The 14,099-nt window shown below is 41.1% G+C and overlaps 1 protein-coding gene across 5 annotated transcripts in view; it reads left to right on the forward strand.

Moving 5' to 3' along the window:
• Nucleotides 1-14,099, forward strand: part of PKP4 (plakophilin 4) — an 88,004-nt gene that overhangs the window by 19,168 nt on the left and 54,737 nt on the right. For all 5 annotated transcript variants that reach the window (XM_081005880.1, XM_081005882.1, XM_081005883.1 and 2 more), the window contains exon 2: nt 6,167-6,297. In XM_081005880.1, the coding sequence (XP_080862006.1) occupies nt 6,172-6,297 (126 nt within the window). In that variant the 5' untranslated portion in view covers nt 6,167-6,171. The remainder of the gene's footprint in view (nt 1-6,166; nt 6,298-14,099) is intronic.

Consider the following 14,099-nt stretch of genomic DNA (forward strand, 5'->3'; position numbering starts at 1 on the left):
CATGCAGTAGTAAGCGGTAAATCGCATCCACCTGAGCATGAGTCAGAAATATTCTGTGTGCATTCCAGCTGCAAAAGGCTTTTCCTTCAGTTTAGTATTTGGGCAGAGCTTGTTATCTAAAATCACTTCCTTTAAAAAAAATTTTTTTTGTCATTTTTAATATGAATCACGAACATCCTGATCCAGAGCTTTTGCACTTGTGTACGGTAATTTATGGTTTGTAGCGATGCACTATTTTTGTTTTTTAAAACAACATTGCAGTAGATACATTTATTTTTTTCATAATTTACTGGCACTATAAATCACTTCAGCAATGAATTAGAGAAAGTACAATAATCAGAACAAGCAGGCTATAATTATCACATGTCAACTCAACTACCAATGTTATATGGAACAAATGAAGGTGAAATTTTCTTACTAAAACAAGCCTCAGTAAGCCTTAGGGCATGCAGGGCCTTACATCACCCCTTGCCAGAAAGTGCTCTTTTTTTTCTTCTCTAACTATTCATGCATTGCAGAATGTGAATGTGATAAGCTGAAAGTCACCTTTTCGATTAGTCCATTGGGGCACTTGTAAAAAATTAGTAATGCTACAGGGACAGAAAGACATTTCATGTAGGCTGTACATTTTGGCCTACATCTTAACTTGAAGACATGCTCTCTAGAGCTTGCCAATAGAGAGAAACTTACGTAATAGTAATAGTAATTCAGCCACTTTGTTATATTTTGTACAAGGGAGTATAATTACCCTAATGCACTTCATGTATGTTGCTGTTTAAAATAAAAATGGTTCTTCTGTGAACAGTTTTAAGCTCTGATAGAATATTATTATTATTTATTGAATTTATAACAGAATGACAGAAATGTAGAGTTGGAAGGGACCACAGGGGTCATTTGGTCCAACCCCCAGTGATGCAGGAGCCTTTTGCCCAGGGGTCAGCAAACTTTCAACGGGGGGCCGGTCCACTGTCCCTCAGACCTTGTGAGCGGCCGGACTATTTTTTGAAGAGAAAAAAAATGAACGAATTCCTATGCCCCACAAATAACCCAGAGATGCATTTTAAATAAAAGGACACGTTCTACTAATGTAAAAACACGCTGATTCCTGGACCGTCCATGGGCCGGATTTAGGAGGCGATTGGGCTGGATCCAACCCCAGGCCTTAGTTTGCCTACACATGCTTTAGCCCTTCGTGGGACTTGAACCCACAACCCTGAGGTTAACAGTCTCATGCTTTGCTGACTGATGCTTTAAACAAAACACAGCTCACAACATCTAGCACATTTTCCAGCTGCTAGCTTTACGCTGCAGTCTTATTCACACTTATTAGGGAGTAAGCCTCATTGAACTGCTTCCCAGAACTCCTCCACGCAACCACTTGGCTCACTGGCCATGCTTAAAGTGCAAGTGAGAACACTTTAAAATCGCAGAAGCAGCAAGACAAATTAAGATTTTGAGATAAATATCTTAGAGGGGGGGAAATTTGAAAAAGCAATCACATTTATGACATCAATGGAATCTCTTTAAACATCTGCCATCTGATCCGCATGACAGAAGTAGATCCCTTCCAAGTAGATCCCTTCCAAATTCAGAGGAAGGTTTGCATGTGGAGTAGGTTCTCCAACAGCAGAAGACAGGACTGAAATGCAGTCCAGATAAACAATATGCATTTCCTCATTGAGGATATGAATGGATGAACACAAAAATTAAAAACTGAAAAGTAAAGCACATGCTTCCCTTAGTCAAGCCTATTGAGTCACAGATTTGTATTCTGCTGCAACATTTAGCGCTCATGTGGCCTATGAAAGTAGAAATCAATTGCAGTTATTCTGCGTAGGGGGATTAGTCTCCCGTACCCTACTTCTGTATAAGGCATTATGAGGCCCTTTCCTCACTGAATATCCATTTTTTTAATGACTTAAAGTGCATAGACAAAGGATAGCATTTCAAATTAAGCAGTAAGCCGAATTAAGACAGTTTTCAAATGGGTATCTGAAAATGTGAGTCCAAAGCAATGCTTTCTAAAGAATCTATAACGACTGGGATGGTATCATGGTCAACTTGTTGTGTCTCAGCTTGTTGTAGCTGTCTGGTGAAAGATTGTTACCAAGATGCTTGTGACGAAGAAGAAGGTTGTTCATGTCTTGCTTGAAAGTCTTGATCGACATCAAATCAAGTTACTACTTGCTGTGGTTGGGACAACAATAACACCACCACCTTGTTTGGAAAGAAGGACTCAGCAAAGGTTCTTCTTTCCAGGTTTATTTTTTCAGGGACATAGCTAGCTTCCTCTCATTAGTACTGTGCCTGTGGAAGTACTAGACTAGAGGAGACTACTAGAAGCAGTAGCTTTTCCAGATACTGCTGTGCAGCCCAAAGAGCTGTTGAGATGCTGTTCCTTATTGTTAAATCTGGTTAGTGCTCTCAAATAATTAATCCATAGACAAAGGAAGTGGTCTTCTGACTTGGGTTTGGGAGCTTCGCACCACCAGGTGGGTATTGTATAGGTCCACCCGCTTGAAGAGGCAGAAAATGGCATCCTTTCCCCAGATTTGGGCTTCTAGAGGGCAGTCCCATTTTCTGCCTTGCTTGAAGTTGAACATAATTTTCAACAGCTCCTCTGGCTCAGCAAAATTAAAGTAGGGGAAAAGCAGCACACTGCATTCAAAGTAGTAGAGTAGAGGGCACTTAGCATGTTTTTTTGTGGCTAACCACTTAAATAAAATATAGCACTATCTCCTCTCACTGGTTTCATTTAGACATAAAAATAATGTGTTAAAACCACTCTGGGATTAGCGCATCTGTTGGATCTCCGGATTTTCAGAATGGCTGGGAGGTGTCAGCTCAAGGATGCATAAAGTTATTCCGGTTATGGAAGGGAACACTTTTTCATGGATATGCATGTTTTTGGCTAGTCCTGTGGTTTTAATTTTGGTATTCCAAGTGTGGAAAATCTGTGTTGTGTCCCAAACAGGGAATGATGATTTCAAAAGTACTGAATCAGTTTTCTGCAAAGGGTCTGAACAGCAAAGCGCCAAAGCTTCTGACAAGCTTAGCATCAAAAGATTCACACATGTAGTCCTTAAAATGGCAAGTAAAATTTATTGTTGAGAAGTGCAGAATTAAGTTAGCCCTTCCTGCATTTGGTTCTTAAAGTTAGCTGCTGCTATTCAAGGCATTCTTAGAATACTTTGGTTCCTGAAAATATTCGTTCAGTGCTTTATACTCATCAAAAGGCAAACAAAATTTACGGATCATTAAGAACTACATTTAAACTAATAGGTTTATATAGCAGAAATGATTCAAACATACATTGTGTGCCTTATGCTGGTCGTGTCACTACTTTGTGCAAGCTGCGTGACCTTACTGGGGAAAGTATGAAGAAAGGTAGCAAAGGTTAATTGACTTGTTGAATGCCTTCCATAAAAAGGTATACTAAACAGATGAAGATTGGGAGCTTGGAAAATACATAGCTTGGGGCATATGATAAAAGATGGTATTTAGAAGTAATCCAGATGTTCTTACAGGCTTACAAGTCACCACTCGCCTGGTAGTCTGTGGAAATAAACTCTTATGGGCACTGAAGGGGTTTTTGGGGTGTTTTATTTTTTGTAAATAGTGTGTTGTGATTTCTTTTTGTACTATAGACATGTAAAAGAGGTGCATGTGGTTTAGATGTATGGATTACAGTGGTACCTCAGGTTATATACGCTTCAGGTTACAGACTCTGCTAACCCAGAAATAGTGCTTCAGTTTAAGAACTTTGCTTCAGGATGAGAACAGAAATCGTGGTCCAGCAGCGCGGCAGCAGCAGGAGACCCCATTAGCTAAAGTGGTGCATCAGGTTAAGAACAGTTTCAGGTTAAGTACGGACCTCCGGAACTAATTAAGTACCGTATTTTTCGCACCATAGGACGCAACGGACAATAGGACGCACTTTGTTTTAGAGGGGGGAGAACAAGAAAAAAAATTTTCCCCCTCTCTGCCCAGCGCCCCTTCAGTGAAGCAGCAGGAGGCGCTGCACGGAGAGGGGGAGAACTTTCCCCCTCTTGTTTTCCCGCTCTAAAACAAGGTGCCGTTTAAGGTGCGTTCAGGCGGCTACCTTGGAAGCCTGGAGAGCGAGAGGGGTCGGTGTGCACTGACCCCTCTCGCTCTCCAGGCTTCAGGTTCCTTTCGACCTGCTCTTTGGGGCTGGCGGGGGGGAAGCCCACCACCAGCCCCAAAGAGCAGGTCAGGGAGCAGCGGAAAGGCGCAGCAGAGAGGCTCCTGCCATAGCCGCGCGTCACCTCCCCAGCCGGGAGAGGGTCGCGGGGTGCTTCTTTAGCCCCGCGCGCGCACTCTCCCGGCTGGAGAGGTGACACGGGGCTGTAGAGGTTCCTGCCATAGCCGCGCGTCACCTCTCCAGCCGGGAGAGGGTCGCGGGGCTATGGCATCTTCGCTCCATAGGACGCACACACATTTCCCCTTCATTTTTGAAGGGGAAAAAGTGCGTCCTATAGAGCGAAAAATACGGTACTTAACCCGAGGTACCACTGTAGTTGCATTTGTGAACAGTGTTTGAAATTCGTCGGTCGCTGGTCACATTTTGCGACCTGGCAGCCGGCCTTTTGCGACTGGATGGAGATGTCCAGGTGAGGCACCCAGTGTCTCCACCTGCCTTGCTGCAGTCAGGCTACCCTGCAGACTGCTTGATTCACCCAGTAGCAAAAAGAATGTGTGTGTGTATTGCTGCTGGTCTGGTAGCGGGGCAGCAGCAAAAAAACTAAAAAGTGCCTTGACATTTTGTTTTGGCGCCCACAACCTAGGTCCCAGGAGCCACATGGCTCCTAGCATTCCTATTGCAGTTTCTAACGCTATCTTTACAAGACTAATGTGTTGCAAAACATATCTGCTAGTAATCACATGGTGATCAAATGTGCAAAATGTGAAAAGTGGTTCTTATTTGGAAGGAAGACATACGTTCCCCCTTTCTGCTTCCTTTCTTCGCCAAACCTTTATCAGGCATTACAAATATAGACCATCATAAAACATCCATATATAAAAATTTAAATATATACAAATAAACAACCTTTTAAGAATATGTAATAACGAGGGTTTTCATTGGAATTTCTTCCTGCGAAATAGTGCCATTCTTAAGAGATACTATTGATAACAGCTCAGCCACCCTTGCAGATACTTCCGGGTTAATGTCAGGCAGGTAGAATGGCACAATGAAAATATCAGATTCTATTTCTATCTGAGTTTCATTTTATATATATAAAAAAAAACTTTTTCGAAAAGTAAAGCAAGAAGGAATCTTCTTACAGCCATCCCTCATCTCCTGTCTACTTCCCTTTTTTGTGTGGTTCCCCCTGCTCTATGATTTTTACACATGATAATCCCCAAACACATTACCAGCTGGCAGTCAACATGTACAAAGACTGCCTGGATATGTCCATACAAAACAGATACTCCTGGTGTAATTAAAAAATGTCACAAGTAGTTGATATAGATGCAGCGGGTTAGCAGAACGGATTCGTAGTCTCAGGTAAGTACTATCAGCCACTCTAAAATTAGAGGGCAGAGAAAGATCTGACATAGCTGAGATACAGATTTTAATGGGGAAATCATTTTACCGATTATCACCATGTTATTGATTATTTGGCCAATTGAGTTACAGTCAAAAAAAGCTGCATTTTCTAAAATGTTTTGTTATGTATGTAACTTCCCTGTTTGTCTTTAAAGAAGAGGCATGCTTAAGGGTAGAACATTATTTTCAAGACCACATCTTCCCTGTAAGCCGCTCTCCCTAGTTCTTTGATACTACTTTAGGGGAGAAGTATCTCCCAGAAATTTTAGGTACAGTGGTACCTCAGGTTACATACGCTTCAGGTTACATATGCTTCAGGTTACAGACTCCGCTAATCCAGAAATAGTACCTCGGGTTAAGAACTTTGCTTCAGGATGAGAACAGAAATCATGCAGCAGCGACGCAACGGCAGCAGGAGGCCCCATTAGCTAAAGTGGTGCTTCAGGTTAAGAACAGTTTCATGTTAAGAACGGACCTCCAGAACGAATTAAGTTCTTAACCCGAGGTACCACTGTATATGTCATGCTTTAGTGTAGAAGCGGCAATGAGTAAATTGAACAGATAACCATCAAATGTCAAACTGATTTTTCCCCCCAGACAATATGCCAGCTCCTGAGCAGACTTCTTTGGAAGAAGGACTGCAACAGACCACCCAGGAACCTTCTACAAGTCCGGGCATGGAGACAGAGGCTACTGCCACCACTATTCTAGCTTCTGTAAAAGAACAGGTATTGTTTTGTTTTGTTTTTAAAAGAAATCTGTGTGTGTGTGTGTGTGTGTGTGTGTGTGTGTGTATGTATATATATATATATATATATATATATATATATATATATAGCTTCGTATATGGGTGGGTTTGAGTTTCCCAAGCCCAGATATTAAATATTAAGCACACTGGGCTGTCTTGCTGCCACTTTGAGATATAATGGTTGCTTTTTTTCCTCAGGCTGAGCAAGATTTCGCTTTGTCCCATTGCAGGGTTTATTTGATTTAAATCACTAGTCAGTAAGACTTGATTTAAATCATATTTTTTTACATAAAGACTCGTTCTTGCTGGTATAATCTTAATATTTACAACTAGAGGAAAGGTTTCCTTTTTGGAGTAATAAATTTTCAGAGTAGTTTTTACAGTTATATCAAAAATTACTGATTTGATTAGAAATACATAGACAGATAATAATGAAATGATGGTGAGGTTTAATAAGTTAATTGTTTATATTTGGAGAACTTTTCTGCTGTACTTTATTGGAAGGAGGAAAATAATCATTTCTCTAATAACAATTTTAAACAATTCATTTAACTAAAACAATAACATTATAGCATATGTATCCATGTTTGTTAACTGATGTGGTTAAACAGTTTAAAAAAAAAAAAACTTAGACTGAGTTTTAGCACACATTAAAAACTTAAATCCTTATTTCCTGATGAATAGCCTTTGGACTATAATGTAACTTATATAGAAAACTATCTTTAGAAATATTTTTCCTTTGAAAGCATTTTATTTTAAAAATCCAATTTAAATTCAAAAAAATCCGATTTAAATTTTAAAAATCTGAATTTTTTATTTTTAAAAAATAATAATTGATTTTTATCCACTCTGTCCCATTGTAATAATTTTCACTGGAAAATATTTTGTACTGTAGTAGTAGCAGCAGACTGTGCAGGGCATTGTCACAGGAGATTCAGGTTGAGACTCCCAATGAAGCTTTTAAGTTTGCTTGATGACCTTGGATGAGACTCTCAGGCCAACTGAAGTGTTGTCATGAAAGATAATAGGAAGGTACTTTGCATAATGCAAATTCCTATACAAATGATTTCATAAGATGCTTGAGTGGTACTTGGCAATGCATAGTCAAAAAAAGAAAAAAAAGGGGGGGAAGGATAGTGGAGTCCAGGGACAATAAAATCTAGTATTGCTGGTGTAATATGAACTATCTCAAGGTTCCACTCCATTCTTCTGAATGAAACGTCTCTTTCTGAGAATGAACAACTCCGCATTGAACCAGCTCAAACATAGTCAGTGTACTATAGTGGTTATTGTTGGGCTAGGATATAGGTTGGGCTGAAAGGCCTATCTGACAGGGCTGCTGTGAAGATATGATGAAGCAGGAGACCCATGATATTGCTACCTTGGAGGAAAACCAGGATATGAACATGGTATAGAAATAAAATAATGACTAGGCATAGGCAAACTCGGCCCTCCAGATGTTTTGGGACTACAACTCCCATCATCCCTAGCTAACAGGACCAGTGGTCAGGGATGATGGGAGTTGTAGTCCCAAAACATCTGGAGGGCCAAGTTTGCCTATGCCTGTAATAGATATCCCTAAGGACCAAGTCAGCATATGAACCTGCAGACTTATTTACATATAAGAGAAAGGAATCAAAGTCTCTTTTCTGCACTGAAAAGTAAACTTTTCTACCTTTTAGGTACATCTGCAAAGCTTTGTTCAGTACAATTTGGTTATGGGAGCCTCATTTCCTTTTTGAGCCAGAAGTCATCGTTCAAGTGATGTGATTTGCTATCGGAACAAGAGTATTGTTGCCATCCAGTTTCTCAGTCTTCGGCACAGAACAGGCGTGAAGCACCTTTGGCCCAGGGGCTGGATGTGGCCCTACAGGCCTTTGTATCAGGTCCTCAGGACTCTGTCCAGGCTCTGCCCCTCCCCAAGCCACACCCCTTTCCAGTCCTGCTCCACACTCTCCCTGAGAATGCTTTTGTGTGCCTGGACTGTTTCCTTGAAGTGTGATCATGCCTCTTGCTTGCTTGATCATGCCTCTCTCTGCTGAAGCCAGGAGAGTCTTGCTCTCCCGGCTTCAGCAGAAGGAACCTGAAGCCTGCGGAGCGCAGCGGGAACTCACGCTGTGCTGCGAAGGCTTCAGGCGGCTATCCCTGAAGCCTGGAGAGCGAGAGGGGTCGGTGTGCACCGATTCCTCTCGCTCTCCAGCCTTCAGCGAAAGCAACGCAAAGCCTCCAGGGCACGGAGGGAGCGCTCCCTCTGCACTTGGGAGGCTTCGTGTTGCTATCGCTGAAGCCAAGGAGCCTGCATTCACTCCTTAGGACGCACACACATTTCCCCTTAATTTTTGGAGGGAAAAAAGTGCCTCCTATAGTACGAAAAATATGGTACATTCCTCTGGCCCTGCCTACAATGCTGTATGCTGCCCCCCAAAGGTTGCCGAGCCAGGAATGTGGCCATTTGCCTGAAGAAGCTTCCTCACCCTATGACAGAGCTCTCGCTCTCTCTGTGTGTTTTCATGTGCTCCTCCTCCCAAAATTAAATATCGTTCAGCATTGCTGCAGTTAATATACCAGAAATTATCTAGTTATATCAAAGCTGCAATGAGTTTTAACGATGTCATGTAGAACTTGGCTACATGATCCTTACAGACTTCTGCTGCCTACAGCTGAGAGTCACACCATTCACAAAAGGAGTGAGTTTGCGTTAGACTAGAGTTTCAGTGCAAAGCATGTTGAAATTCCCATGAGGTGCTAGAAACCACAAGGAGAGATTTAGAAATACTTTATAAAATCAAAAAGAAAGCCACAGGATGTTTAGAATAGTTTGACAGGATTGATTTGGAGAAGTCAGAAGGATTCTGTGCCTACTTTGTGTCCTGCCTTTACAACAGAGGAAAGCTGCCAGGGCTTTTGGAAATATTGATGGGGATGGTAAAGCATGTCAGGATGACGCTAGAGCACAATGTGAGGTGGTGTCAGCAGGACTTGACAATCATGCAAGGATCCTGAAGTTTAGAATATCTTCCTCTTACACATGAAAACTTGAGTGAAAAAGCCTTATTTCCTTATCATTCTGAAACAAATCTGCTAGTTAGGCTTCCCTGTCTAAGAAGGTAGTGACACACATAATAGAACCTCCTAGGTGCTTACAGATTAGTTGATAATTGATTTTCAGTCATCAGTAGTTATGTATTAGGGGTAATCATGAGAGAGCAACATGGTTTTCTTTCATGCTAATGCATTCTGGAAGGCAGGAATGCAGTTAATGTATTTATTATCTGCAAGGCTTTTGACCTAGTTGAATATGACATGGCCATAAGAATGTTTGAGGAATGTGCAGTAGAAAAAACTTCCATATGATTGACATGCAGTTGATTGTAAAAAGGCATCATGGAAGATTGTGATATTTATTAGTTACTATTATACCAAACTCTTCCTCTAAAGAGCTTTGAAGTGGCTTAAATATATGACTCAAGATTCCTAATCTGCAGTAAAACTTTACAACATCTGGTGGTGGTAAGGGTGAAAAGTTCAGTAATCATCTTAGTATTTTGAATGGTCTACATGCTACACCAACTATTCTTATTTGAACATGCCTTTTATGACACTGCTTAATGCAGGAATGGTGATCAGCACTACCTTTTCTTACCTGTGTCCCACAATAATGTATTGGAATCACTTCGTGTCTTCCCCTTCCCTTGGTACAATTTCTTTGTATGTCTAGTTATGGCAAGTCCGGTTTTCCCAGGTTTCACTAAATCCTTGCTCTGTAATATTTATTATTTGTATAGAACATAGATGGGCAACTATTTTGCCCTGAAGGACCGAATGGATTGGTGGGTGAATGGTCAGGGCCACATGCCAGAAGCATGACTGGAGGCAGTAGAGCATAGCTTCAGCCTCTTCTCCTCAATTGTTGGATCAGATGAAAGATCTGGGAGCAGGGTGGTTGCCTTCCATGCGCATCAGGATGTAAGTTGTGTTGCATTGCCTTGGTGAGAAGAGCAACCAATGAATTAAATAAATAATAATGATATCAATAATAATAATCAAGCCTAGGACATCAGCAGGTCCCCCTCACCATCCTGACCTGATGGATCCTAGGTGCTGGCAGTGATGGTTCTGACCTTGGCCTCCTCCCGCTGTCTGGCATCACAGCAGCTCCCCGCCATGACTCACTGTTCAGGTAATGCTCTCTTCACTTCCCTCCATCATCATTGCCTCTACCAGTCTTCAATGTGCAGCCTCCCCCTCTTGTGCAATTCTGGCATCTTGTGAGCGTGCACCCTAGACAGTTGTGACAGCCCCAGCTGCATGCTACCTCTCTACTTACAGAGCCCTTAGTTGCGGGGCAGAGAATCACCACCTGGTTCTTGGCTTCATTGGTTCCAGGTGCCGACCTGACTTTTGATTGGCTTCAGGTGGTAGTGAGTTATGTTCTTTCAATCCTGAGGAACCCCGGTAGCCGCTGGTGCCCTCCTCGTACTGCCAGTCCTGGCGCCCCCTGCCACACCACAACATTCAGTCCCTTATGAAATGGGAGCATACTTTTATACCAGCCAGCAAGCATGTAGCAGTGCTTTTCCCTCTCATGCCCCCTAAGGCCAGCCCTACATTAGAAGACACGAGGTCTTCACCTCCCTGTACTGGGGAAGTGTAACAGATGGAAATTTAGCAGTGGGTTGACACAGGTGTGGTTGGTAAAGAAAGCAGTCTTTCAATGATGGAAAAAATCATCAACTAGGAATATCTGGGACCTGCTGACCTGCGTTGTATTAATTGCCTCTTGGAACAGATTTCACAGTAAAAGCAAGCACCGCCACTGCCTGTTGCTGCTATCAGAGCACCATCAGTACCACTCATTAGTAAGGAACCTGAAGGTGCAGACTAGATTGGTATTTTATTCCTAAATCTCACATCCTTGTTGGATATTTTTTCTTGACAATCAAACTATTGATTTTTGACACTCAAATGTACCCCACTTTGGCTATGATCCTAGCTTCACTTATCTGGGAGCATGTCCCATTGAATCCAATAGAGTCTACTTCAGAGTAGACATAGGATCATGCTGTTGGTCATGTTCAGCCTGATCCTATTAACGTTAACTTGGAAGTAAATCACTCCATTCACTCTGTAGGGCTCTTCCCACGTAGGTGTGCATAATCCACATGTCTATTCAGAAACAAGCCCCATTGAATTCAATATGACTCATTTCCAGGTTTGGATTGCAGCCTAAGATGTAAAACAATTGCTTCTTATTAACCTGTTGAGAGGAGCGTATTGGGTTCACCAGGAGCAGTGTAATTGCTTTAGGTAATTGAAAGTACTGGTAGATACTGGCTATTATCGAATGCTTTGGTTTTTTTAAAGATTAGTGTTAAAACCTGTCCTTGGTATAAAGACTATCATCTTGAATAAATGTATTTTAACTGAGTCACTGGGAAGTGGAACTGTTCTCCATTTATAATGCCAGTTTCAAAATAATAGTCAGTAGTCCCAGATTGTGCACTTGAGGCACATGAGTAAGTAAAAAAGATAAATGGGGATCCTTGTCTCTTCCTTGGAAGGGAAAGAATCAAGGGCATTAAGAAATTGCATGCAGTTTTTGAATATTCAGTCTTCTATTGATATTGCTATGCCAGTGTTGGTAATTAAACACTCTTCCTGTATGGCAGAGAGCCCAGAGCTGAATGTTTTCCAATATAATTATGTACTTTTTATTCAGCTCAAACTGAGGCTTCAGTGTTGTTTGTGCTTGCCTCTTGAACTTCCCTTTATTGCAGTTAATAATTCTTATTTACAGTGGACTTCTATTTGCAAAATAATTAAGGCTGCCACACCTTAACTATTTAAACCAACTTTAAAGGTGTTCATGTCAATATTTTTTTTAAAATTCTAAGCACAGTTGTTGGTTTTTTTTGTTTTTTAAATGAGTATGGTGGAGCAGGGAGAATGGAGATGCAAATTGAACCTGAGAATAAAATTCTAAAATAAGACCTGGAATTGCTTCAGGGTAGATATATGAAATCCACCTTTCTCTTGCCACACAATAAGTCTAGCTCTTGTCTTAATCAAAGTGAGCTTATAGGAGAGGGGCTTAAAGCAATATATTTTTTTGGTTTGGTTTCTTTGTTTACCTTGAATGTAATAAGGCTGTCAGCCGGCATGCAACAGGATAACTACAAAATAATTCCAGGATAAAAGCCAAGTTTAGCCAATGAAAGAAGAAACAAAAGTCCTGTGGCATCATGAAGACTGAGAATGTCATTATGGCATGCATTTTCATGAAGCAGTTCTCTTACTTTATAAGATGCATGAAGACTGGCAAAGAATATTTATACAACACACCCATGCCCACTACTCATTCCTAATGGACATGGATGACGGTTTAACTATTTTGGCTTTGTATTTAAATTAGTATATTTTTGTATGAAAAACTTGCACCTCTCATGAGCAGGAAAGTTGATATAGCTGCAATAATCACTTTCAGGATTATAATTTTGTTTTTGAAATAGACAGCTAGGAATTGCTGCTGGGAATGAAATTATAGATCTGTGGGATGACTGCTTCTATGCATATGTAAATACTACGGTATCAGCAAATGAGCTGTTGAATTGGCAAGCTGAAATGAACGATGCCTGTTGGGGCATTGTGTTCCTGTTTATCATAAAGGAAAAGCTTTGCTCTGACTATAGCAGCTTGTTCTGAATGCAAAAACAAAAAAAACCCCCAATACATCTTTTTTCAAGGTTTTTTTTGGCACTGAAGAAAAATTCCAGCCTCCTCTGATTCATTCTCATTCTCTCTGTGTGGGGGTAGGGGTGCGTATGTAGAAAGGTATTATGAGAGCACTAAGTTGCTAGCTCTGTAGCTTCATGAACAATGACTATCAAGTTTTTTTCTGATGACTTTGGATGCATCTTTACTAGACTACTGTTGATAGGATAAGGCCGGTTGCTTATTAAATACTTCGGTTGGTGTTGTCGGACAGATTCGCACTCAGGACTGGAGGAGAGAGCCTGCAGAAGGTTCCAGGCTGTGATCTCAAAAGAATGGTACCAGACCATTATCATTTCCCATTATGTACCCTACACAACTACCTCTTCGTAAAAAAATAATTTGTAAATCAAACTTAACTTCATGCACCAATGTCAGTGTACAGTGGTACCTCAGGTTACATACGCTTCAGGTTACATACGCTTCAGGTTACATACGCTTCAGGTTACAGACTCCGCTAACCCAGAAATAGTGCTTCAGGTTAATAACTTTGCTTTAGGATGAGAACAGAAATTGTGCTCCGGCGGCACGGCAGCAACAGGAGGCCCCATTAGCTAAAGTGGTGCTTCAGGTTAAGAACATTTTCAGGTTAAGTATGGACCTCCGGAACGAATTAAGTACTTAACCCGAGGTACCACTGTATTAATATTAACACTGTACTATTAATGTATTGATTTGCTTTTTGTTATGCTTGCTATAATTAATGAAAAATAGCTCAACATTTATTGGCGTGCTTGATATAAAGTTCTATAGAATTTTGAATAATAATAAAAAAAAACCCTTTTGCATTATGGCCACCACAATGTGTAAACATGGTCCATGTTTGGTGGGTGTCAACAGCTGGGTCACGGGTTGCTTTGCTTATTTTGCTTATTTTGCTTAGCTCCGTTGAAAGCACTCTTTTGACTAGGAAGCACGGATATAGAATACCCTGGCACTGGCTGTTTCCCAAGCCTTTTTGTTTTGGTGCCTCGAGACAGAAATTTCATAGTGTTGTGATGGTGTATATTG

The sequence above is a fragment of the Podarcis pityusensis genome, assembly GCF_964106645.2.
Source record: "Podarcis pityusensis genome assembly, chromosome: 1".
NCBI lineage: Eukaryota > Metazoa > Chordata > Lepidosauria > Squamata > Lacertidae > Podarcis > Podarcis pityusensis.